At 38.5% G+C, this 26548-nt stretch overlaps 2 protein-coding genes across 4 annotated transcripts in view; one reads left to right on the top strand and one right to left on the bottom strand.

Moving 5' to 3' along the window:
* The window catches only part of MFSD8 (major facilitator superfamily domain containing 8), a 28892-nt gene extending 20402 nt beyond the window's left edge, over nt 1-8490 (top strand). The window contains exons 12-15 of one of the 2 annotated variants that reach the window (XR_013536932.1): nt 4074-4206; nt 4951-5007; nt 6588-6795; nt 7556-8490. Coding sequence is in view for 1 of the 2 variants with exons in the window: in XM_073001659.2 (XP_072857760.2) it covers nt 4074-4206; nt 4951-4973 (156 nt within the window). In the remaining variant the exon portion in view is untranslated. The remainder of the gene's footprint in view (nt 1-4073; nt 4207-4950; nt 5008-6587; nt 6796-7555) is intronic. The other variant, XM_073001659.2, reaches the window with a different exon arrangement.
* Nucleotides 3020-26230, bottom strand: PLK4 (polo like kinase 4). 2 transcript variants are annotated; one of them, XM_020781508.3, is made up of 16 exons: nt 26065-26230; nt 20017-20112; nt 19097-19192; nt 18904-19018; nt 16490-17516; nt 15752-15852; nt 13873-14195; nt 12201-12305; nt 11269-11371; nt 9287-9436; nt 8603-8730; nt 8269-8357; nt 7986-8133; nt 7601-7741; nt 7031-7137; nt 3020-3550 (listed from the first exon to the last, which is right to left on the bottom strand). In XM_020781508.3, the coding sequence occupies exons 1-16, from the start codon at nt 26092-26094 to the stop codon at nt 3451-3453; spliced, it is 2859 nt and encodes a 952-aa protein (XP_020637167.3). In that variant the 5' UTR covers nt 26095-26230; the 3' UTR covers nt 3020-3450. The 2 variants fall into 2 exon arrangements, with proteins under 2 accessions (XP_020637167.3, XP_020637166.3); XM_020781507.3 differs by lacking the exon at nt 26065-26230 and adding an exon at nt 21338-21507.
* Nucleotides 26231-26548: the final 318 nt, after the last annotated feature.

Raw genomic sequence — 26548 nt, 5'->3', positions numbered from 1 at the left:
CAATGGTGGAGGGCGGGGTTTCACTTAACTGGGGCTTATTTTTTGGGTAGGGCTTATAATATGAACATCCTGAAAAACCATACTAGGGCTTAGGTTAGATCTTATTTTCAGGAAAACAGGGTAATAAGGGGGCAGTTAAATACTTGAGAAATGAGGAAATAGTATACTATAGATAGAAGTAGAATGGTCTGTTTTTTAATACTACAGCTGTGCCTTGCTTAACGATTGCCTCGCTTAACGAGGAAATCACTATACGATTAGGTTTTTGCGATCGCAAAACAATGTTTTAAATGGGGTTTTTATGTTTAACGATTGGTTCCCTGCTTCAGGAACCAATTTTCGTTTTACGACGATCAGCAAACAGCTGATCGGCGGGTTTCAAAATGGCCACCGGCTGTTTTCCTCGCTTTATAGTCACCGAAAATGGTCGCCGTATGGAAGATCTTCGCTGGACGAGCAGGTATTCAGCGGAATTGGAACGCATTGAACGGTTTTCAATGCGTTTCAATGGGTTTTTTCATTTCATTTGAAGATGTTTTCGCTCTACAGTGATTTTCCTGGAACGAATTAACGTCAAGTGAGGCACCACTGTGTTTAGTGTCTAATGATCTTAGCCTTAGCAGTCCCTTCTGTTATACAAGAATTAATCAAATGGGAAGTACTCATGCCTAAAAATGTAAAAGCCATAATAGAGAAGGAAGAACACACAGAAAAAAAGTACTGCATTTTTCCATGTATAAGAACCCCCCCCCCACTTTTCTGATCCAAAACTAAGAAATCTAAGTGGGGCTTAGCAAGTGGAAGGGAAAGCACAAAGCCCTGCAGAATCACGTTGATTCCTTCTTTCCCTTAGACTTGTTTTTGTTCTCTCCTTAGCTTGCTTCCGTGTATGACAACCACAATTTTTAGTCTAAAGATTTTAGACAAAAGTATAGTCTTATATATGGAAAAATACAGTATATGTAAATACCAAAAACATTCTTATATTAAGGCCAGACAACACTCCCCCAAAGTGTTTTTTAAGAAAAGAGCCAGATGGGCCTAACCCTGCTTCCTCTCCCTCTGTGTTTTCCATGTGGATTGGCTTCTGATAGCTGCATGTTTATAAGTCATCAAAGTTTATATCGAAATCTTAATTTGTAACTGAGCTTCATAAATGGAAAATGTCTGAAGAAGCATTGTGGCAGAACTACAGTCCACTAAAAGCTCTGTAGAGATACTTCTTGACATCAAATGTGATAAACGTAAAGTAACTGTAGAATACAGTTCAAATGTACAATTGTTGAGCCAGGCATTTAATTTAGAATGTGGAAACCCTCACAGTGTGGAAAGACTAGAAAAGTGCATAGATATGAAGTGTAATCCTCCCCCCTAGTTTGACAGTCCTGACACCATTACTTTTTGACATTTATACAAACGGTCAACCAACATTTCCAAAACCTTTGAGGCCATTGAGCAACAGGTAACTTTGGTATTAGAAAATCTTTTCTCACATTATAAAAACCAGCTGAAACAAAACCCTTTAAAAAGTCTGTGCCTTCCATTTACAGAACAGAGAAGCAGAGAAAAAGCTCTGAGTTACTTGGTAGGGTAAGATATGGAACACTGCCTTACCCAAAAAATATCTGGGCATCACTCTGGATTGGAAGCCTGACCTACAAGGCTGCTATCAAAAATAATATACTTAGGAAAGTGGCTGGGTCAGGCTGGGGTGCACACCCAACAAACAGTAAGAGCAGCTTTGTTCCTGGGCTTCTTCACAGTAGAATATACTAGTGCCACATAGTGCAAATCAGCACATGTCAAATAATTGAATATAGCTCTTAATGAATCATGCAGGATTATTACTGGCTGACTGAAACCTGCCCCCATTGAAAAAGTGTATTATTGGGCTGGCATGGACCCCTACAGAAGGGTATTGAGAGGTGCTAGCAAATAATGAATAAAATAAGGTAATACACCATCAAACTCATCTACTTCATGGACACCAACCCCCCTAAATGACTATCAAAATCAAAGGAAAGTTTTCTGCACACCTCAATCTGTAAATATTTAACCAGAAGAGGCTAGGCTAAACCTATGTAGAAAAAGAACAACACGCGCTGATGAATGCTAAAAGAGTGTCTCCACCAGGACAAGACTAGCTGGACCATCTGGAAGTCACTTAATACTTTGAAGCACAGTAAGAAGATCAAAGAATAATCGAGTAAAATGGGGCAACTTGGATCCAGGACAAATTTTCTGTGACTGTGGAGAAATTTAGTCAATGCAGCAGTTACATGCAATTTATACCCAAGCATGTGTACAAAAGATTTAGCAAATGGTCACGGTAATGCTATTGAAGTAACCCACTTCTGGCCAAAATAGTCTTAATCATCTCAACATATCAATTTGTTTTTTAATTTTACCAATATTACATGTATGTCCATAATTTTAAATTGTGCACCACTATGATGAGAATAAAGTAAGAAAGAAAAGAAAGTATGGATGTGCACTGTTGGTCTTAACATACAACAATACATGCACCCCTGAATTGGTCCACATATAATGTGAAGTCAGTGAACTGATCTACATTTTTTACTTTGGAAAAGCATGCACAAACTAATACAGTAAATGTCACAGTAAATGTGGTTTCTATTTAGAAAACATAAAGCAAAAGTCACAACAGAAGTTTTATATTTGTTTCTCTCTTAGCCATTACGGGTAGTTCTAATAAATGCCTTACTGCATTCCAACATTTCGATGTCTGCTAATTACACAAGACAGCTGCTTCATTTGTGTCACTAAAAAGAAAAGCTAGAAAGAATGGGTTCTTTGTTTACATTAAACCATGTTCTTCAGGACTGACTGTGAATTGAGCCTATTCCTTTAATTCAAGAACTCAAAACCCCACAGTGTGTGCAAGTGTACAATGTTTGCAGATTTTTACCACAGAAGTGAAGTTTTACTGTCTAACTACTATCAATGTTCTAATAGAATACACCTAGGCAGTTGTGTTAAATAAAGGAAATGACCTGAACAAATTCCACTGCATTTATTTTTTTAAAAAGCTTTTGCAGGGATATTTCATTAGAAAAAGTTTCAAAATATAAAACACTTATAAAACAGTACACTTTACATGTTTGCAGAAAGTAAAATACAAGGTATTTACATATACAGTTCAGAGAGACACTTGATGACTGCTGTAATAGTGGGAAAACACACACATATATACAAGTTCAGACTCCCTTTATGAGAAAGAATTGGAGAACTAACATTTACTGCAATCCATTATATAAAATGCAAGCAATTTTACCTTGACTAATCATGCTTTTAAAAGCTGAAATGAACACTGCAACTCCATCATGGAAGGAAGGACTGAGTTCACTGAAAGCACTCTTCTTTGAATATCACAGCAATGCCTCTATTACCCTGAAGTTGTTTTTTCCCAAGCCATATCCAAACAGTTTGTCAGTGAGGACCCACTGGATTGGTAAACATTACCAAAATAGAAGATAAACAATGTAGCTTCTCTTTAATATATTCTGGCAATTTTTCATTTTCTCCATACCTAGAAAATTGAAAAATTTCAAGTAAACTCAATAGCACATGGAAACTAATTGACATAAAAAGTCCCTTTCATCCAGTTCACAGCTTATACCACTGCTAATTTATACTTGCTTCAACAAATCAGTGTTTACATAGCATTAGAAAGCCTTCTACCTATCCAGTTAAGGAGAGGCAAACTGCAGCCCTCCAGATATTAATAAATTGCTACCCCCATATCTTACCTGCCGCTAAGCTCATGGAAACTAGAGCCCAATACAACATCTAAAGAGCCACACATTCCCAAGCCCTGCTATGAAGGATGGGAAACCTGTGTCCTTTCAGATGTACTTGTCTCATTGAAACTGCAGTCCACAAACGTATGGAAGTTCCAGTTCTTAACCCAGTACAGCCATTCTCTTTAACTCCACTTCTCTTCATAGGGTGGGTTAGTGTTCTTATCAATCCCAAATTTAAAAGTATGAAGCCTGTACCACTTTACACTATTGCTGAGAATTGCTTTTAATGGATCCTCTTGTTTTTAACAGAGGGATGTGATGGCACTGCGGGCTAAACCGCAGAAGCCTGTGCTGCAGGGTCAGAAGACCAGCAGTCATAAGATCGAATCCATGCGATGGAGTACGCTCCCGTCGCTTTGTCCCAGCAGCAGTTCGAAAGCATGTAAGTGTGAGTAGATAAATAGGCACCACCTCGGTGATAAGGTAAAACGGCATTCCCTAGTCACGCTGGCCACATGACGACGGAAACTGTCTTCGGACAAGCGCTGGCTCTACGGCTTGAAAACATAATGAGCAACATCCCCTAGAGTTGGACATGACTGAACTAAAAATGTCAAGGGGAATCAATTGCAAAATTTGGCATATGACCCGCCACACGATTGAAATGCATTCTAGTACCTCATCAAATAGCCAATGCAAGTTATGGAAATCTGACATGAATACTGATATGACCCTGTCTATTAACATGTTTTGCACTTTTGGTTACCATTAAACTACAATATTTCTCATTTAAAAAGAAAAATGTTTGAATAGTTTGTTAAGTCAGTGTCTAGTTTTTGGTTTAACAGTTTTATCAGAATTGAAATCTAAAGTTTGATGTAGATTATTTCATATATATTTTGTCCACTTGTATTCTGCCATAAAATTCCCTTTGCTGCTTAAAATGCTAGTCCTGGCAGAGAGTTTACTGTACAGTGGTGCCTCGCAAGACGAGCGCTCCGTTTAACGACAAAATCGCATTACGATGAAGGTTACGATGTTTCCAATGGGGTTTTTTCGCTTTGCGATGATCGGTTCCCTGCTTCGGGAACCGATTCTTGCAAAACAACGATTTTCAGCCAGTTGATCTGCGGTTTCAAAATGGCCACCAGGTAAAAAAATGCCTCCCCGCTCTTTTCTGGGACAGATTCCTCGCTGCACGGGCAGTGAAAATGGCCGCGCTATGGAGGATCTTCACTGGACGGTGAGTTTCAATCCCATAGAAACGCATTAATTGGGTTTTAATGCGTTTCTATGGGCTTTTTTATTTCGCATTACATTTTCGTTCTACAGCAATTTCGCTGGAACGAATTAACATTGTAATGTGAGGCACCACTGCATTTTTTAAAAATCTTGCCTACCAACTTGGAACAAACAAGAAAGAACTACCAGTGCTTTATGGGACCACACAGATTATGGCAGAAGTTAACCAGCTACAGAAGGAATTAACTACCTTCTATTTTAGGTAACAGTTTATACACAAGGACTACTAGAGCTTGTTAGCCTCTGGATCCTGAGATAGGTATTTATACCCGAAAAACTGGGTGGTTTATCTTGGAAGTTGAAACTACAAATTTTGTTCTATGGAGATTCTTCTGTGAGAATAGAATATTTGGATTTGCCCAATACAAGTTTTCTTCCCCAACACTCTTGAAATCGTTATGTTTATCTATACAGGGGGAACCTAAGAGACTGAAAAAAAGTTAAAATCTAAAACTAAGTATAGTGGGTCAGTTTTTAATTTGCTGTAGAACTGGTAACTTCATGCACCAGAAAGAGCCATCTTATGCCTCTCCATGATAATTAATCTAAGGATGAACAAAGGTAGAAACTGTCCCTGATCTTCTCATGCGAGGTTAATTTTCAATTCACTCCCTAAGGGCACAGATAAGAGATCTTATTATCCTCCATTTGTACAATAATTCATTCTACAAATGAAACTTCTACTAGTAGTTTAATTAAAAGGAATAAGAATAAGAGACAAGGTAAATAGTAAAATCAACTGTTTAGTCAAATCTTGTGTTTATTTCTGATGCTCAACTGCAAATGATACACAAAGTTCTCCTGGAATTATAGTGAACCTTTATTGCATTTGTTGAGTCACAGGAACATTTGCACATAATAGTAAATCATAGTTTAGAGCTGCATGCACAAGAAGCAAAGCATCCATATGAATGGCTTCCTCCCCTTCAGTGTGAGGGGGGCGAATAACTCAGAAATCAGTTTTGTTTTTCCAGATTCCCGGTCAGTCATTACAAAGCAAACCAAGAATATGTGTTTAAAATAAACTCTAGGAAATTGCTAAACAGTCAATTTCAGACTCCGCAGATGGTTTGTTGCTTATTTAAAAAGAATAAGTCCATTTGAAACAATAATTCCTAGGTTTCCAGTGACACCAGACCAGGAATGTGCTAAAATAAAACTGAAGCCCAGGTTATTCTTCTCACCATTTAGATAGGAAGGGAGAGCAGGGATCTATGTGAGCCTGATATTTTGCATAAGCTCATCCCTACTTGTAGATATGTGCAAACATGCCCAATAATTTTTATGGCCCCCAAAGGAGATGGGGCTCAGTGGAAGATTGCCAGTAAATAATATGCAGTATAAAATATACAAATGTATACAATTATACATTTTCCATGTATAAGATGGCCCCAACTCTTCTAACCCAAAATTAAGAAATCAATATTTTAAACATAAAACAGAACACATTTAATTTAGTAATTAGATAACATTTAAATACCAGTACTGTCATATTATGCGTCACACTTTAACTTTATTCAGCCTCTGGGCTCAGAACGCTCGGACATTACGAATCTCTGCTGCATCTGAGCACTGCCTACATGCTCCACCTCCACGAGATGTGTTGCAGTTGGTTTGTTCTGCATCAGCTGACGTCAGTTACATAAGGCTTGTGACTGGAGGAAGCAAATTTTCCTGAATGTAGGAAACTAAACCTCATGATTGGAGGCAACCTGTTTGCAGAGGCAAGGTATGGGCCGTTTTGTTCTCTCCTCAGCTTACTTCCATGTATTAGATAACCCTCAATTTTTAGTCTAAAGATTTGACAAACTTATTGTCTTATACATGGAAAAATATGGTAGTTCTCCATTTTCAGCAGTAGCAGAGGGTATGGAACACCAGACTTCCGAAATCTAAGAGTGTTAATACTGAACAATATAAAAGTAATTGAAATAGAATGCATATGCTTCAAGATGGGTACTTACTTGACAGTGTCACCAGCTGGAGATGTATATGTAATAGAAGAAATGCCAGCCTGAGCCAGCAGCTGGGATCCATCATTGAACTGAACCCATACTGCCCCACTGGTCAGCTGGCAGAGGAAAGCAAGGATTATAAATTAATCCAAAAACTTAAATTTTAAGAGTCACTTAACACATTTTATACTTCATGTTTTAATCTTTTGTTAGCAAGGTCAGACACAACTGCAAAGAGATCACATGACAAAGATCAGCACAGGAGTTAACATTTTGTTTCATTGAGCACTTTCACGTGCTAGCTAGTTCTGATTATTTTTTCTATGTTGCGAATGTTCTAATTTAAAATGCAGGAATTAAACAGGTACCAGTCTTCGTATTCTTCTTAATGCAATGATCAGATACTGCCTGATCTGCAGATAAGGTCAGGTCCAAAAAGGAGACAAAAAAGGCCTAGTAGCAAGCAATACAGTTAAAAGATGCCTCACAACTTCTGTTGCTAGCTATTGCTTTGCATTTTCATTTCTCTCTTAGCCCAGGTGGCTGACTTTTCTTCTTGGTTATGGAACACTGACCCACCTGTGAAGCCCAGCCAACATTCTTTACAAAGACAGACTTCAACAGTTGAGGTGAATTTGCAGCACGCTCATTCGGAAGACCAGAGGAGCCCTTTGATTCTGCTGTATTTGCTGTAAATGCAGATCCTTCATACGACAACATCTGGAAGGAAATAAAAAAAAAATGTTGCAATTGAACCTTCTATTTTTGTGTGAAGCTTTAATATTTAAGAATGCTCTTCCTCCTATGATACCTAAACAAGAATTTCATCCTTTTAAAATAACAAGAATTTGAAACTAACTATAGAATCCACAGCTTACTTTAAAAAAATGAGATTCAGACTTAGATTTGCAATAGAACTATTTTTTATGTTGGGGAAAAAACATCTACATGCTTGTTTGCTTACAGGGGGGGTATTGCTGGGTGCTTCACTTGCCAATTCCGATCTGCCACCAATATCACTCTTTACCACAGCTGTATGTGCGAACACACTTTGATCTTCTAAAGCAGAAGGTGGTACCAAAGCTTTTGGAGACTCAGGGTTTCCTGGTTTCCTGAAAAAAAGGTTAAGAAAAACTATGTTCATATGTTTGACTATTTTTAGTAAGATTGTAACAAAGCAAAATATGAAAATTCCCTGTTACAACTTAGACATTTATATTAGAAATAAAATCCAAGAGAATGCTTACCGCCCAACAATAATGGGGAAAAATGGAACATTTTCACTTCTTTCTTCTGCCAAAATGGCAGATTCCAGTGCCAGGCAAATACGATGTCCCTGTATTTAAAAAAAACACACACATACTATGAAAACATACTGATGGTTTAAACATGTAACAAGAATGTGGTACTCAGAATGAAGAAGGATGAAACAAAGCAAATTATGCTAATAAATTTCCATGGGCTTTTAATGGCTATTAAATCCATAAAACCTTTTTGACAAAAGCCACATAGGCTTTTCCAGTCTGTTTGGAAGCAGCTACTTTGTGCATCACACTTACTTTTTAAAAATACACTACTTACCTCATTGGCATGATCAACATATATCCGAATTTCTCTCTCTAATTCCATTTCATTTTCTTTTATTGTATAGATTTTTCCAGATTTTTCTATTACACGGATTACTCCTGCTGTCTTGTGAATTTTTGCTCCTATTAAAAAAGGAAATGTTTCTTCAGCTGAAGCAGCAATGATTCCATTCTATCATAATATTTTTTTTAAATACTGACACTGGACATCTCCTTACAGTAGAAATAAAAATGCTGACAAGCACAGAGTTACAAATAATACTATCCAGTACTACTCAGAGTGAAAGGGTACAAAGGAAAATGTCTTGTTGCACAACCAGAATTTTACTTGCACAATGCTGGATGAAACACATATCAACCACTCAGATAAGTAGTCAAGAAAAATATAGTGCCAGTTTTATTATCAGTTCCTAATGAATATAATTAACATTTAATAAAAATATCACAAAAATGTTATTTACTGCTGCTTTTGATAGTGAAACAAAACTAATATTCAGTCATTACAATTCTAATATGGAATTTTCAGAAGTATATGTTTTAGGTAGAATATACTGAGTCAGTTGACAAAATTTCTTAAAACAAGTATCATGAGTAGCTGAGGTGCACATGCTTTTATAGAGCCATAGCTGCTGGATAATATAAATTTATTATTATTTAGGAAATTTATAAGAATACATACCATCATAAAAACAAATTTCCACATCAGCAGGAGGAGAATTTTCCATCAACATGCACTTGGCATACCTCGTATAGAAAGTAACTTTGGGAGTTTTGGATCTTACTAACTGTACAAATTTGGCAGCATACTGATATTTCTTCCAATACTTCTCTGCAACAACAAATATAGCTTTAAGTCTTCAATTTATTTTCTTCTTGCTACAATCCCACAAAAGACATATGCCATTTTAAAAGGCTATTAAAAGGACATCAGTTCTCCTTTGCCTCAATGCAAATAAATAATTTGGATCTTACCCATTTTACTAACCTGGGGAGATGGGCCCCTGAAGCACATGGACACAATTCCAAGCATTGTGGCTGGAAAGGACAGGCACACAATCTGGACTTGGGAAAGGAAGCCCTAAGCAGTCTGCATTTTTTGTTCTTTCTACATATATTTCTTTAAGCAGCACTAATGGCAGCAACATACATTACAGTACCCACTGAATGCTACTTGAAGGAGTTGCTGGCTTATATAATAGTCTAAATACACAGTCCCTTGATTCAATAAGTAAGCTGCAAGGCTGAGTTTCTGCACAACTGACAGACATTCCTAGTAGGATCTGGGAGTACATGCCCATGGGTCACATTGTTCATCACATTTTCAAATTTTGCTGTCAGCTTTTGTTACACATTTCTAAAAAGCTAGTATTGAATACTGAAATTAGTGGAAGTTTTTATTTTTCAGAAGCTTCTGATACCACACTTTGAAACTGGCTGAACAGCTTACATTTAGCTTATACACCCTAATATTTAAAGTTACTTATTGCATACAAAAGAACATGCAGTGAGAAAATACAGTAAACATTACTAGAGCAACATTTAAGTACAGTGGTGCCTCTCTTAACGAGCGCACCGTTTGATGAATTCGCATAGCGATGTTGCTTTTGCGATCGCAAAAGCAATCACATTGCAACGTTTAGATAGGCAAAAACTCGCATTGCGATGATCAGTAAGCGTTTCGCTTACCGATCTTCGCATTGCGATGTTTTTACAACAGCTGATTGGCAGTTCCAAAATGGCCGCCGAGTGCCCAAAATGGCCACCGCAAGTTTTCACGCCCTGCCCTCGCTTACCGAGGGTGCGAAAATGGCAGCACTATGGAGGAACTTCGCTGAACTGTGAGTTTGGGCCCCATAGGAACGCATTAAACTAAGTTTAATGCGTTCCTATGGGGTTTTTCAATCCGTTTAGCGATGTTTTTGCATAGCGACGATTAATCCGGAATGGATTAACATCGCTATGCGGGGCACCACTGTACTATAGTCTTCACATTAGAGATTTATTTGTATAATTATTGGCAAAATGTCCCTAGAATTACTTCAACCTGAAGAAGCCAAGAGGAATAAAAATGAAGTTGGGTAGCCAAAAGTTACAGAAGTAACAGTAAAGTATGTAAACATATGTTGAGAGAGAAAAAGAACTGGGGAAGTTGGAAGGTTTTTGGAAAGCCAAGAAAATCACAAAAACTAGCAAAAACCTGTTGTCTAAGAAATGTAACTGAAACAAGAATGGTCTGTGCTTTCTTCCTTATAAATAAGCTAACTGTGCATACTGTGAATAGCTATTTTAAAAAATCTTATGTACTTGGTACTGAACTACTGTTTTGCTATTCCTGTACAGCCATAATAGTAGTAGTTTTAAATAAACAACCACACTAAAAATTTTCTGGAAATTATTTCCACACTCTCATTTTATAGGGTTGCTAACTATGGAGCAGGTAAGATAAGTAGAGAAACATAAGGTAGAGGTGCTCATAGTGTTGATGGAATGGCTTCCCTCAGAACAACAGGAAATGATTTACTCTCTCCATGCAGTTCCCATCCACCCAACCTCAAAATCCAGTTGTGTCAGAGTTGAAAAAAAGTCATCTGCTCTCATGTTAAAAGACTGAGATGCACATTAGTCTGTATTTCCAAATAGGCTCATAGAAACTGATCTTACCAGGCAGGCTGTCAAATGTATAAACATGTAAGTCTTCAGGAAGTGGTGGTGGTCTGTCATGAAGGGGCATGCCTCTTCCTTCATTTGGATGGTAAACTGTGATCTTAATACACAGAAAAACAATAGCTAAGAACTATATGTTCAAATTTGTTTTTTCTATTTTTGCAAAAGGAGCCATTTGCTTTCCACAATAAACAAGCTTTTCTGTAGTTTTCCCAGGTACAGAATGAGTAGACTGATTAACTGAATCAGGTGCTGTTCACTAAGAGAGTGTTCAGAAGAGAATAAAAAATAAATCAGTTGCTCACTCTTAGGACCTCATATTGTACAAACACACTTGCAGAAGTGAAAACTATTTATTTATAACATTTTACCCTGCTTTTCCACTAAAAGTAGCACTCATATAACTGTTGAATAGCAGTGGTTATTTTAACAAAGTCTGTGCTCAGAAGAAAATAATGATTAAGTAACAATAAACAGTGCACATTTTTTTAAAAAACCACATTAACATTAGTTTGAAAGTCCAGTTTTTAAAAAGTGTTCATTGCCCCACCCCCCAAACAGAGAGAGTGGGAACTGCTCACAGTTTGGAGGGGAGAGAATTCCAGTTTGGAAGCAGCACACAAAGAAGTCCTCTCCTGTATACCTATCAAACAGGTCTCCACATACAGTGATGTCCTCAGAAGAGCCTCTCCTGAAGACCTTAACAGGTTCATAACAAGACATACAGTCCCTTGGATGCAGAGATATTTTAAAGCCATATACAGGTTAGTTATTTCTGGTAATTAAACCTAAACAGCAAGAAATCTGTTGGCATGAGAAACACCCTTAATTGTACCATAACCCAGGATCACTGAATTCTATGCAGTTTGTTAAGCATAAACACATTGCTTCAATACTGACAACTTTAAAAACTATAATCAGCTACTTACCTCACTTCCATCACAAGATATTCTCAGAACCTCTTTTACAAATTCTTTAGAATTATATTCTTTTAGAAATTCCATGCAGACTTCTCCTGTATCTAGAATACTCACCTAGAATATGAGTTGAAAAACAGAACAGCCTAAATAAAATGTTTTTGCTATAAATCTTATGTAAATATTTCATAGAGCAAAATGACCCAAAATATTATGGTACAGTCGAGAACCTGGTTTTGTGCTTTAAAAAGTACTATCCACCTGGACAGAAGATATTTTACTGTGATTAACTTCTAGGCTGCTGTGGGCTTATGAGGGAACAGTCTGAATGTTTCAACCCTACTAGATTTATAAATACTGGGGGAAGGTAAGAAAATAGGAGGATCAAATTAATGCCAGGAAAGGAAAACCTGGGGGGGGGGGGAGAGAGAAAGAGAACTAAAGTGGGGGGAGGGGGAGAGAACCATACAGGAATACTTTGGCAGAAAAGCCTGGAGTTGGATCTACCTTCTGCTGGCAGAAAATTTTCACTCCACTGCATACCCTATTCAGTAGAGTCCTCTAACCCTGCATTTTATCACTAACAGAGCAATGACAGGAAAGCTGTAGAAAGGAGGGGACATGGGACTTTACTTCTCCCAGGTTACTTGCAAGTGCCTAAGTTTAGGTCAAATCAATGGCAAAGTTAATTTAAAATTAAGAACTGACAAACTTAAAATTCAGTGACTGACATGGAAGTAGTGTGTAATTAAAATATATTTCCATTAAATAATACATTATCAAAAGCTTACACATTTCCCAACAGAATAGTTTTACAGATGAACATATTTATTTATTTAAATTTGTATACTGCTCCCCATTAGTGCTGAAGTACTACTCTGAGCAGTTTACAATAATAAACAAATCAAAACAAGATAAAAATAAAACTATTTCCAACCAGTATCACCTTACAACTTCTCACATTCTATGGTATCAAATAAATTACACTCAAGAAAGTGTTGTATATAATTTGTCTTAAGTGACATTTTAGACAAAAAAAAATCTTAAAGTAGTGATCTCATTGGGGATTTGTTCAAGTGAAACTAGTTAAACAATTGGTCACTAAAGTTGTAAAACACAACAGCAGACTTACTGCTGATGCTGGATAGTCATTAGCTTTGTGCCTCAGTGATGTTAGAAAATTAGTCCCCCTAAAATGCAGAGGACAAGATTTTTTTCATAGGATGTCTGTGCCGCAATAAAGACAGAAAGCAATCTGATAAGATCTAGCTGACTCTGTTGTTCTTGTCAGGAGCAGGTACACATTTTAGCTGGGCAAATCACTGCACGCATCAATACATCTAAAAACAACAGAGAGGACACTGGAACATTCCCTAATTATGAATCTTTAAGTGGCTAAATGCCTGGGATTGTAGTGCCAAATACAGAAAATTGACATTAATCAGACACAGTTCTAATATGGGCAAGATCCAATTGTCAGTCCGACTATTAATCTGACTTGCATAAACGTTGGTTAACAAATCCCATTCATTCAATGGATCTAGTCTCATATGAATTGAAAACTGCATTTAGCCCTATGTAAGTATTTAAAAATTTGATCATTTTAATACATCAATTTCATTGTAATTCCTTAACAACATGTAAAGACTCCTATTCTTATTCTGAAATAGAACATAGCACATACCACTGCATTTTTTGTTCTTTGCCTGATTGTTTTTAATCTTTGAGCACTCAGAGGAGATACAGTACTTCGCAGGGTAGATTTTTGGTGTCTGTATTGTGGCTCTTTGCCTCCTTTTTTTGTGATTTCAGGAACTAGATGGAGATCAAAAGCAGGAAATCCAGAGGTGCTTTTCTTTGTGTCCAGTGGTTCCACAACTGACTGTGTGCAATCAGGAGAATTTTTGCCTTTCAAGACATTCCATGCACTTTTCACTGGCTCTTGAGGCACACTAAGATGGAATGGAAAATTCCTATTTGTGTTATATGAAGGTTCTGCCATCTGAGCTAAAATGAGAAAAAAAGTTTTTAAATGATTTTGAAAATTCATTTACAGGTCTCTTCTCAGCAATTACAGGAGAGAACTTGTTTCTAAAAAGAGGCAATGCTAGTTAGACCTTTCAAGCATTAAACACTATCTCATTTTATTTACTTCAGGATCTGGCACACAAGTTGGAAGTATTACTTTTAAATAAACTACATCATCAATTTACATTTATTGGCTGAAATCCTGTTACTTAGCATACTAAGTCATAACTAGAATAGGCCCAGTGACTCAATGGAACTTATGGAGAAGCTGAAGCCATTGTTTAAACAGGCCTACTCTATTTGCAACTTACTATGCTAAGTAACAGGATTTCAGCCATTGGGCAAAATCCTAATGTGTAACTACGTGGATACAATTCAACACTGCACCTGCAGTAAGCTATATCATAGCACTGAAGTGGAAGTACTATCCAGGAAGCACTCTTCTGCTACCACATTAAATAACTGAGTTGTATAATTCCTTGTTGCCAGGCCTAATTTATGACATAATTTTATCTTACACCTGCATTACGAGGATGTTCCCAGCATTATATATCTAGTAAACCAGGTATTGTGTCACACAACCTTTTTCTCTACATAGTTTCAAATCCAACAATTAGAAACAACATGCAGAAATATTTACCAGATTTTTTTAAGTTTAATTTTTTGCTTTCTGAATTTATTATCTGTGTACAGTAGTTCAAACTTAGCCATACTGGTAGAAATTAAACACTGTGTTTAGAGTTCTTGTCTCCAGTGCAGCCAGATGGTTTGGGAGTGGTGAATTAAAGAATTTGTACATGGATAAAAACAATGCTACATCTGTTCAGATATGTGGCTGAATTATCACATACAGCCCTTCTGCCAAAGTGCCAGGACAATTAAACAAAAATAAAGAAGAAAATAAAGTGAGGATTCAAATAATCCCAACTGTTTTCCTAAAATTACAATTCCCTAAGGGATTCCTAGCAATTCAAAACAAAAAGACAATATCTGAAAACATTTAAGTGGTCCTTGCCTAAATTACTGCTGCATCCTGTAATCTTTCAGTATATGATGTAATATGATGCACAGGAAAGGAAGCTCCTCCTTCCCTTCTGCTCCTATTCTTTTTTTCCCCACTCCCCTTCTGGTGGTAATCCTACCCTTCTGGCTAGCAATCACTTGCTGTTTTCATTCTATACAGGCAATTCAGGGGTTTCAAGATGAAAATTTTCTACTTTCATAAAACATAAATTGCAGAACGAAAACAAATTTTGGAAATTTAGAAAATGGAAACAAATTTTGGAAATTTATTTTCAAAAAATAAATTACATTTCATTTTATATGAATCCTCAAAACATAAAAATATCTATTAATAACAAGTAGCATAATCAGTCTACAAGGAACTCCCTTTATAATCTTTCAGACTATGCCACTGCTTTTGGATACAGTCACAGTAACGGTGCAAGCTGTGCACATAAGATGGATTTGTTGTAGATAGAGCCCATTTGTGTCCAACACTCACACTAAAAAACTCTAATTAAATAAATCCATACCATTGAGTTGCATATTCCCAAGCCACTGATGCATTATTTCTGTTTGGGGCTTCAGTCCTAATAAACCAACATTGGGCTTCATTGGGCAAAGATAATTTGAACTAAAAAGAAAGAAATGTGTAAGTACTTTTCAGAAAAACAAGAAAGACTTAAAGAGAAATATGTTTCATTCCAATAGTTTGATTACTAAAAAAACAGCATATACACAGATACTGGCTGGGAATTTACACCCACATAAAGGAAACAGCATAAACCTTGCTAACGAGTGCTGGTTGAGTTTTTGAGCATATGCCTGATCACGTGATCAAGGGCAAAACATGGAAAGCAACTAGTACCTAATTAACGAGTAGGAATTTGCCACCAACACTTACGCATTTTCCCTTAGGCATGGTCACTTGCCAGCAGGATTCTGGCCAATAAATTTCCTCCATTTAATATAAATAATAGGTTTATTTCAGATAAAAATACTCTTAATATCTGATGCTATTAAAGCAGTTACCTTGTTTTCTAAATTGCAATTAAAATTGAATAACAATTTGTCAAAGATCTAATGGTTAGAGGCTAATTGTGGTAAATTAAACTGAAAACAAGTCTCATGTTGCAAGTGCTCAGAAGGGAGAAGGTAAATAACAATGGGCTCATTTATGTAACACTGAACCATTATTTGGCATTACTGTAGATGAGGCCATTATGCAATTTTACAACTATCTTAAAAACAGTTATAAGACAGATTCTTACCTAGTTTGATCCTTCACTGGTGGAGAAAGTTGCTTTTCCATTGAGCCAGAGCCAGTAGTGGTAAGCTTTTCTTTAAATACAGTAGAAATATCACAATTGCTATTTGCAGGCGAAAAGTCCTTCTTGCTTTCTGTTAGCCCTCCCCTAGACTTTGGGAGGACTTCCATGGAATGTGATCTTTCCACATGACTTGATTCTCCTTGATTCTGGCTACAGGATGCACTCGATCTTTCAGAGGAGTGTGCCCTTCTGAGGTAGCGTGAATGTGGTCTTTCTTCAATTGACTGCATTGTTCTTCCTCTACCAATATTGCCAGTTTCTTTTCCTGGAAGTCCCCAACTATTGTGAGATATGCTTCCACAACCAGATAAGACATCATTAGCAGTTTTATTTTTGGGAAGAATGGTTATTTTGTTGGGAAGTGGTTGTCCCATTAAAAGTCTTTTCTTTTCCCTAAAGCTGCTACTTGTACTGACACTGGGAGACACTGTAGAAATTGTGGCATTTCCACTGTCCATTGAATCTTCTACATTTCCCAGGTCTTTACTTCTTGCTGAGCTAGATTTTGACATGAAAGGATGATCCAATACAGATGAAAGGCTTAAACGATCTGCTGGGTTTTTGCGAAGTAACTGTTGAATAAGATCTTGAGCTTCTACTGACAAAAATGTTGGCATTTCATAATCTGCCAACACTACTTTGTTCAAGGTGTTCTTTACTGTGTCAGTATCGAAAGGTGGCTTTCCAGTCAGAAGTGTATAAAACATGCACCCCAATGACCATACATCAGATTCAAGTCCATGGGCACTTCTTGTGGCTATTTCAGGAGAAATATAATTAGGAGTCCCACACATTGTGTAATGTTTTTCATGAGGCATTTTCAATTGGGTTGCAAGCCCAAAGTCAGCAATCTTGATGTTCATGTTGTTGGTAAGTAACAGATTAGACAGTGTGAGATCCCGATGCAGTATGCCATGAGTATGGAGATATAACATTCCTGTAATAATCTGATGCATGAAATGGCGAACTGCATTAAATCAGAATGGGAGGAAAAGTCAAAAAGTATCTTTACTATCATCTCTTTAAACTTTTTTACCAAATCTGTTTCTTATTATGAAGACATCTAGTGGCACTTTTGCCGCATTCTCAGAAAAGGAGACACCAAAATCCCAGATAATCTTAATTTGCTATGAATAAACTGGATACTACAGATAATTTGTTCAGTCCTGTTTGGCTTTTCCTTGCAGCATGATTAGCTAAGCAAAACAAGGCTATTTTGTTTAACATATTCTCCACATTGGTCATAATTTGTCTCTTTGCAAACCACGGTTTTGCTCTTCATCTTTAAATCCTGGCTTGTAAAAGGAATGCCAAGCCCAGAAGCCAGGTGCAGCCAAGGTGCTAAACAAACATTATTGATTTGTCCACCCGGCTGTGCTAGCAAGGACAGAAAATTGGGACCGAAGAGGCTGTGTGCAATAGTATGTAACTGGTTCACACTAAGTCAGGATACTAGAAAACCTTGGTTTATCTCTTTGTGTGAATGAGGCCAGTATTGCAATCCAGAAACTGAGATGCTTCTCACATTTAAGCTACAAATTAATAAAGCCAAGAGCAAAGCATTTAAAAAGCACTTACAGTTTATACATGAATTTAATACAACACATGCTGTTACATCCCCTACAAATATATCAGTCTCAGTTCCGGAAGAAACACATATCTTTATTCAAACACAAGATTGCTTATATTGCAGTGGCAAATTGCCATTAATTAACATGCCAGTCATGTTCCCAGCTGTATGCTTCTTACACAACCAGTAATAAAACCTGTATGTCATTAATTAGAGGCAATTTGTCTCTGCAACTTATAATATTTCATTTATACATACATAAATTACCAATATGATTTTGGCTTGTATTTCTAGGAATTCTGTTAACCAAAGCACATCACAGTCAGTTTCACAAGCCAGTTAGTTGTGGAACTGTTTTTCTCAAAAATTAGCCTTCATCCAACACAGTAAACCACTTATGGAAATAAAATTAAACTCTGGAAAGTACTAGCCCAAATCCTGTTGATTATACTTGCCAGCATAATGAAGTTGGTGTAAATCTTGGTGACAAATTGCCTCAAGTTAAGAAGTTATTGTAGGCATTTTCACTGAGTTGCGCAACTCAGCACTCAACAGCAAATGCCAACACTAACTTCTTAACTTGAGGCAATTTGTCACCACGATTTACACCATTTCTCTTATACTTGTGTAAAAAAACAGTCAACAGGATTGTGCTACAGATATAAAAGTTAACTATTCAAAGAAATAAGAAAATCTCATTTGCTATATCATGAAATAGCTCTTTTTTTATCCCAACCTGGCATACTGATTCAAAGTGTGTACAACAAACATATTTCAACCTTACCTTCTTCTTCAGAGAAACGGTTCTTTCTGGTTTTTAAATATCTGCTCATTTCTCCATTATGACACATCTCTAATATCAGGTACACGTAGTTACTATCTTCAAAGTAGTTATATAGCTAGCAAAGAAAAAGTTAATATTAGACTAAATTGAAGCTCAGTTATAAATGTTTCTACACATTCATGTAAATAGTTACCTCAAGTATGGAGGGATGTTTTAGTTGACAATGTATCTTCACTTCATTTTGAACCCTCTGCACCATTCCAACTTTGTGCATGGCCTTTTTGTCAATCTGAAAAATAAATCATATTTTATGCTTTGAGCTCATACATTGATTGTTTGATTAATTGATTGCAATTCAGAGCAAGGGTATTTTTATCCCTTGCTATCTACATTGTAGTCTCAACAAAAATCATCAACAAGCTGATAGTTATGTCAGGTTAAGCTACAACTGGTGCCAACAGCAGCTTCCTTCAAAATACAAACAACAACAGCAGGTGGGGGAAGCTTTTGCATATTGATTGACTCTTATTAGCTCTCACCAGTGGCTGTTCTGGCTAATGTCTAGCCCAGACTGCTTGGGCCTTTCTCTTTGGCAAAGGATTTTTTTTTAAACCTAAGAGGCCAAACAATGCAACCAACATAATGAGCAATAAATTGACATATGTAATTAGCTAATGAGGTAAAAAAAAATCCTCATCTTGAAAGCTGAGAACTCATAAAGAAAAAAAAAACTATTCACTTTTGCAGCACCATTTTCATGATCAAGCCCTTCCAATATGAAGTAAACTGGGTTGAGGTCTGAGATTTCTAGTGTCTATTTACATTATTTTTGCACAGCTAAGTATGGCAAAAAAGGTACTTGACTATACATACAGTAGAAAGCTACCTTTGAAATCTGAGTTGCAAATTACCAGGTAAGTTAAGAAAATCAGGAACTGAAGAAAACTGTCACAATTTAACACATCAGGAAGGGAAACGTGATATTTATTAGATTAAGGGCCATGAATATTTTGGGCTGCATCCCATGCCCTTTTCACCAGTAGTTTGGCACTCCATACTCTCCCTTGTCTTCTGGCTCCCTAATTACACCTGGTCTGGTCCAATTGTACTTACCATTTTGATGGCCACTTCTAGGCCTGTTTTCAAGGATACCGCTCTGTAGACTCCTGCAAAGGAGCCCTTACCCAGAAGGTTCCCTACTTTGAAATCCTGAGAGAGAGAGAAAAAGAAATTTGTTACTATTGTTACATGTTCCTCTATTCTGTGTACACAGGCAAGTTTCAGTCACTAAACATTTTTAAGAAGAGGATGGACAGTACCTTTATTATACCACTAAAATCTCAGAAACAGGCAAGCACTTAAGTCTTGCAGGACTCTTCATTCAGCTGGTCTAATAAAGATGTAGCCAACCCTTATTTTTGGCTTTTTCGTTGAAAAATTTAGTACACTCTATCAACAATTCTCCAACCAGGTACTTGTAGTAGAAGACAATATACTGTGGGAAAAATCCTATTATAACAGTTTCCCTTGTGATTCAACTAGTGTGTTTAAGTTAAATTCCTGATCCCAAGCAAGAAAGCCACAAGGAAAGATTTTGAACAGAAAATTGTGAGATCAGCTTGAAGTATATCATACTAATGTAGGAGGAAAGACTTGTTCCACATTGCAATGGGTTTGCAGTAGAAGATGGAATAAGAACCAAGCCAGGCTAGCTTCTGTTTCCCATCTCAAAAAACAGTAAAAAAAAAAAAAAAAAAAAAAAAACATGCCTCTCAGTTGCCTGTACATGATTCACACCTGAACTGTCCTCTTACAGGACTTTAGTGCCTTCACCATCCTTTTTTCTTTGGTCTCCACAACACATCCAGTTGATAACTCTACACACTTTCGTAAGTAAAAATTTCCCCCATTCGTAGAGGTACCAATGCGCTACCCCTAGCGACGTCCCAGCCAAGGGAGCAATAGAGTATCTAAGGGATGCAAGTTTAGTTCAGTTGTGCTACCTTACCACAGTTCCTAACGTCTTCCAGAAGTGGGGCACATTACTCTGTTGGACTACAATTCCCAGAATCCCGCAGCCAGCACAGAGAGCTACAGTGCAGAGAAGTAAACATTTCCTCCTCTGACTTTGTCACAACGACTTTAAAAGCCAGCCCCCCCCCCCATTAGATGGTTCAGCTTTATCTGACTGAACTTTCTTGCCTTGCTCAACCCCTGTCCTTTTCTCTCGTCACCAAAAACAACGCCCCAAATGTTAGCATCCAGGTTGTTTTTGTTGTGTGTGTTTTGGAGGAAACCTGCACGAATTTGGGGGGCTGGAAACTCCAGCTGCCCCGGAACAGGCACGCTCAGGCAAATCGAGGGCAACGAGGCGGCGGAGGCGGGAAGAGCGAAGGAAGACCTGGCGGCGGCTGAGGGAAGACGGCGGCTTTACCTGAATGGAAGTCTCCCACGGGCAGCAGGGCGGCATAGCGGCGGCGAAAGTGCCGTCGCTGGGCAAGGGAGAGAGCAGGAGGCTGAGAAGCCACTGTGGCATCCTGAGAAAGAGAGGCTCGCACCCACTGAGGGACAGCCGCGGGGCGCGGGCCGACGAATGGCCCTGCCGCCTTTTCTCCCGCCCCCAGGGGAGACGCCGCTGCCATAGCAGCCTAGCGAGCAGACGGCCATGCCCCCGCGGGCCGTCCCGCTCTTGCCGCCGCGCAGAGAAGCCCAGAAAAGCGCAAGCCCATTCCCAGCGACTTGGGAAGGAGCCCTAGCGACCAGACCGCGGCTTGTCTCCGAGGAAACGCGGGCACGTTGGCACCTGCCACACGACAGACGCGGTTATACGTGTTCCTACAGCTGTAGATACACCTAAAGCAAGGGCTTGTTGTTCTCACTTGGAGAAACGTCTCTGCTCTAGAGCATGCAGTTCTGCAACACAAGGAACTGCCTAAATGTCTCTCGAAAAGACATTTCAGAAACCGGGCAAAACTGCATATGCATGAAGAGCTTGTTTCGAGGTGGGCTTTGTCAGTTAATGCTATTCTTCTATAGTTTGGGAGAGAACCGTCTGTTTCCGTTTTAGAGGGCTGGTGCTGCTTTAAACTATACGCAGTTCATCTCCAATTTTAAACGACTGCGTATGTTACAATTATGTAGAATTGCAACAATATGAGCTAGAGTATACCGTAAAGCAAGAAAGCAATATATTGGCGGAAATCCTGGTGCTTATCATAACAAATCACAACTAAAGAACTGCTGGATAGCTCAGGGGTTTAGATATCTGGCTGCTAGAACCAGAGGCAGAGAGTTCTGTTCTCTGCTGTGCCTCCTTGACATGGACTCGATTTTGATGGACAGTGTTCCTTCCAGCTAAGATGATTATTATTATATAAAGTAGACCCACTGAATCAGTGTGGATTTATAATAATAATCTTAGAACCAGCTCCTGTCAAGGAGGCACAGTGGGGAATCAAACTCCCAAGCTCTGATACCTAAACCACTGAGCTATTTTATGAGTCACCTCTTCTGTACGTTCTACAGAATCAATGGGCCTACTCCACCTGAGACTTACTAGGCTGAGCAATAGGATTTCAGGCACGGTATATTAGGCAGAAATGGGTCATCTTGGCATTTTGATTTCATTAGCCAACTTAGTTCATCAGACAACTCCATCTGCCAAATTACAGTTTTTTCCTCGAACTCAATTGTTAGCGTAAGAGCCAGATTCAAGCTGAAATTACAAGGTAAATTACTAAAAATGTTACTATACAGTTTGGGTAGAAAACAACAGAATCTTAATATTAGAGTTGTGTTTATTTGCTTAAGTGCAACCACCAACTCTTAACAGCAAGATTGAGGAGCATTGTAAAATTCTGCTGTACCAGTTCATACTTATGAGTGATTGACAAGAACTTTTACAAGTCTATGAAGAACACGTAAACGTAATCTAGGACTTCCTATGATTAGGTCAACACAATTAACTATCAAATCAAACTTAAGTAAACACTAGCAATACTTTATATCACTCCATTTTCTCAAGAAACACCACTGCAAGAGTGACATAACCAAATTGCTGGGGGAGCTCTGTCTCTGCAGAATACTGTATAAGCTAAATCATTGCTTGCTTAAGCTAATCAAGGGAAAATTCAATAGTAGAAATATTAGGCTTTAGTGATCATTTGAACAACTGTTAGAATCTTAATAATGTTGGCTGGTGTATGTGTGGCATCAATATACACAAGTGAGAAAGCAAAGTTCATCCCTTAACAGTTGTGAGGCTCTGATTTGATCACTGGCAGTGAGATAGTTTTTACTGCAGGTGCTGATGCTAACTTTCTCAAATATGCATCATTGCTACAGTATCATCATTCAAGATTTTGCAAAGAAGGACACCGTTCCGTTGGGCATATGAAAACTTTCCTTCAAAAGCTTCCCTCCTCTTTTCCAAAATAACTGCAGATAAGAATGCCTACTTTAAAATTAAAGACTTCTATAAGAGAGAAAAACATTTGCTGACTCACTGACAAACATTTCCTACCTCAGATTCTTTAATGTACTTTTAAAAGGACCATTTTTGCAATATGAAAAACCATAGTTCGCCAATTTCAATTTCATATATCAGTTTTACATTTTATTGAAGCCACCTTTCACATAACAGTTCATTTTAGAATAAATCATAAAACCTGTTGGACCTTGGTTTACTGTTGGAATACAGTAAGTGGTAAAGATCCAGTTATATATACTAAACCATGTTATGCATATTTACTTGAAGGCTATTATGGTTCAGAATGCATAGTATGCATTAATCTCAAGTAAATGTGCATAAATCTTCAGGTCTGTACGTTGGCTCTATGCATATTTACTCTGAAATTGGCTCCATTAATTTTTGTGACCCAGGTTTCCAAGTAAGCTTACAGCCTCAATCTCTCAGAGTATTCACATATACTCTCAGAGTATTCACACAGTTCTGCTGAACACAGTATTCCTGCTTTTTCACAATTCACACTTATGGAAATATTCTCAGATTAACTTGTTTGTCTTTTAAGTCAAAGTTTGTATTCACTTTGATTTAAGTTTAGATAGTCAAGTACAACATCAACTATAAAAAGCATTATCCAATAGATATATACACACTACCACTAGCATAAAACATAGTTTAGTCAGACATAAGAAGGGATACTCCAAATTCAGTATGACAGTCCGTGGTATCTTAAATGTAAACAAAGCCATTCCACAGGGGAGATGAAAGAACTGTGAACCTCCTGGTGTTATGGGGCTATAACTTCCATGGTTCTTTGTTGTTGGTGATGCTGGCTGGTGCTGATGAAAGTTGGAGGCTTACAGATTCTGCACACTTCCCACAGTAATTCTGTGGGAAATATCAGGTTGTGAGGCATGCAAACTCTTGCTGCTCAGGAGCTAGTTTTGGCAAATTTTGCTTTTTCCTCTGGGCAGCATGAACAAAAATATAACATGGTAAAGTTTACTACTGCTGTAAACCATTCCTACTGGTTTGTTCAACTGTTCTAGGCAGCCAGCTTATTTATTTTACTAATGAGAATCTTCCTGAGGCATATGTACATTGCTTCTAGAATTACAGATTGCACAGATGTGGTGTTACCGAAGGTAATATTAATATCACATGAACAGGTGGTTCACAAAAGTATTTAATGAAAGGCTGCAATTTTCTTTCTTATACATACTGTCATGCTCACAGCCTAATCTGAACAAGTCTGCCAAAATTTTCAAAATAAGATTAAAGCATATCCTTACAAACAAACATACTGTGATGCTATAAGCGTGGGGGGGCAATCATCTGGCCATTTGTGGTTTATATTTTCAGGCTATCAGGTTAAGATTAGTAAATTAGAAGTCTCTTATGGAGGTCCCCCTGACCATCAATGTATTAAGAGATCTTTTACAACAAATGTACCATGAATAAATAACATGGGTAGATGATATGCAAGCATATATCATTTTCAATTTCTTTCAGGAACTACAAAATTTAAGGATGTATAGCGATACAAATGCAAAAAATGGGTGCTGAGTGAGAGTGTTACTATACATCTAAACTCATCTTCTTGGTTCTGTATTAATACGGATTAGAATCCATTCTAAAGCAACGTGGATACTTTTAAGCACCCAAGTTATTAAAGTGATTTTAAAACCTTAAACATGCCAACAGAGTTAAAGTGTAGAGGCAAAAGCTTTATGGGGCTACAGGTGATGATGGGGGCTATGGTGAGCAGATGTACACTGGACCTATGTCAGAGGCTCTCTCCTTTCGCTGGGGCCTGAAGCACAGTCCTCTAGCTGAATTTGGACAGCCCTTTCAGAATTACTACTTTTCTCTGGCACAGTAAATAACCATCACTTTTAAAAACTGCATAGCAAGTAGCAATTCAGCAGGTAAAGATTTCAATGACAGTAAAAAAGCAAGAACACAAAAAGGCCCTTCCACTGAATTTCTTTCTGCAGCCTTCCAGATGTTCCCCACCAGCCCCAATCAGTTTAGTCATTGGTAAGGGATTAGGAGATTTGTCGTCCAAAACATCTAGAAGGCAAAATATTCCCCACCTCTGCGGTATAACATTGGCAGGTGGCAAAGAAATACTATTGCAGTGGGTTAAAGGGGCTTCCTTCCTCCCCCCCCCCCATTCTATAGCACAGTCCCAAGCGCTGTTACTCTGAACGGGCCTTACTCCCCGTAAGTGTGGGGAATATTGTCAACTTCAATCGCAAAACCACACCCCATGTATTCTGGGGCTACAGTCCTATGTATACTTACTTGCAACGTAAGCCCCTTTGAACAGACTGGGGCTTACTTCCAAGTAAATATACGCAGAAGAGCCCATACGGTGTCCACTTTTGCCTGCCTGCGGGTCTGGATGGAAGGGGACTGGGAAGGCAACCACCTTCTCTTGCGCAGGAAAAGAAACGGGGCCGAGCACGGCGTTTAAAATGTGCACGGCATCCCTGGAACTCCGCCCACTCCCCAGCGCCGACTCCCTTGTCAACACAGGCTGGACCGGACGAACTGGGAGAGCAGCAACCCTTGCCTTCCCCCGACTGAGATATGGTTGGGCCGAGACACCCCCTCAAGTGGCGAATGGTTCGATCCGGTCCACTCCTCCTCCTCCTCCCCGTTCCCGGAGGCTCAATGGCCCGTTTCCGCACCTCAATCTTCTCCCCGATACAGGTCGCCATGGCGGCGGAGTTCGCCCTTCCCGCCTCAGTTCGTTGCCTCCTTATCACGGCTGCATGGCCAGGTACTCGGTGTCGTCTCTCGCTCCCGCTGCCGATCCACAGGCCTCTCCCTCCCCGCTAAGGGGGCCGGGGAGAAACGCCCTCCGTGCGAGGTTCCATTTTGAAAAATCGCGCCGTTGGCACTTCGACGAAAGAATGGCTGCGTATGACGTCACCGCGTCGCACACAACCCGCAGCGCGTGCGCTCTGGGCTGTTTTCGATCCTCAGAGCAGGCACAAGGCGCTGTTGCTGCGTTCGCCGCCTTTGGGCAGTGGGCCCTCTAGTGGCAAGGATATGGAAGTTATGCGTTTTCTTATTTGGAAGCGAGGATGTTGGGCATGCAAGCATTCTCTTTCCTTTAGCTCCGATCTAGGCAATTTAGTAACAAATCCATAAAAGTAACGCAGAAATCCC

This window comes from Pogona vitticeps, chromosome 5, assembly GCF_051106095.1.
Source record: "Pogona vitticeps strain Pit_001003342236 chromosome 5, PviZW2.1, whole genome shotgun sequence".
NCBI lineage: Eukaryota > Metazoa > Chordata > Lepidosauria > Squamata > Agamidae > Pogona > Pogona vitticeps.
This window is presented reverse-complemented; position numbering and strand designations above follow the sequence as displayed.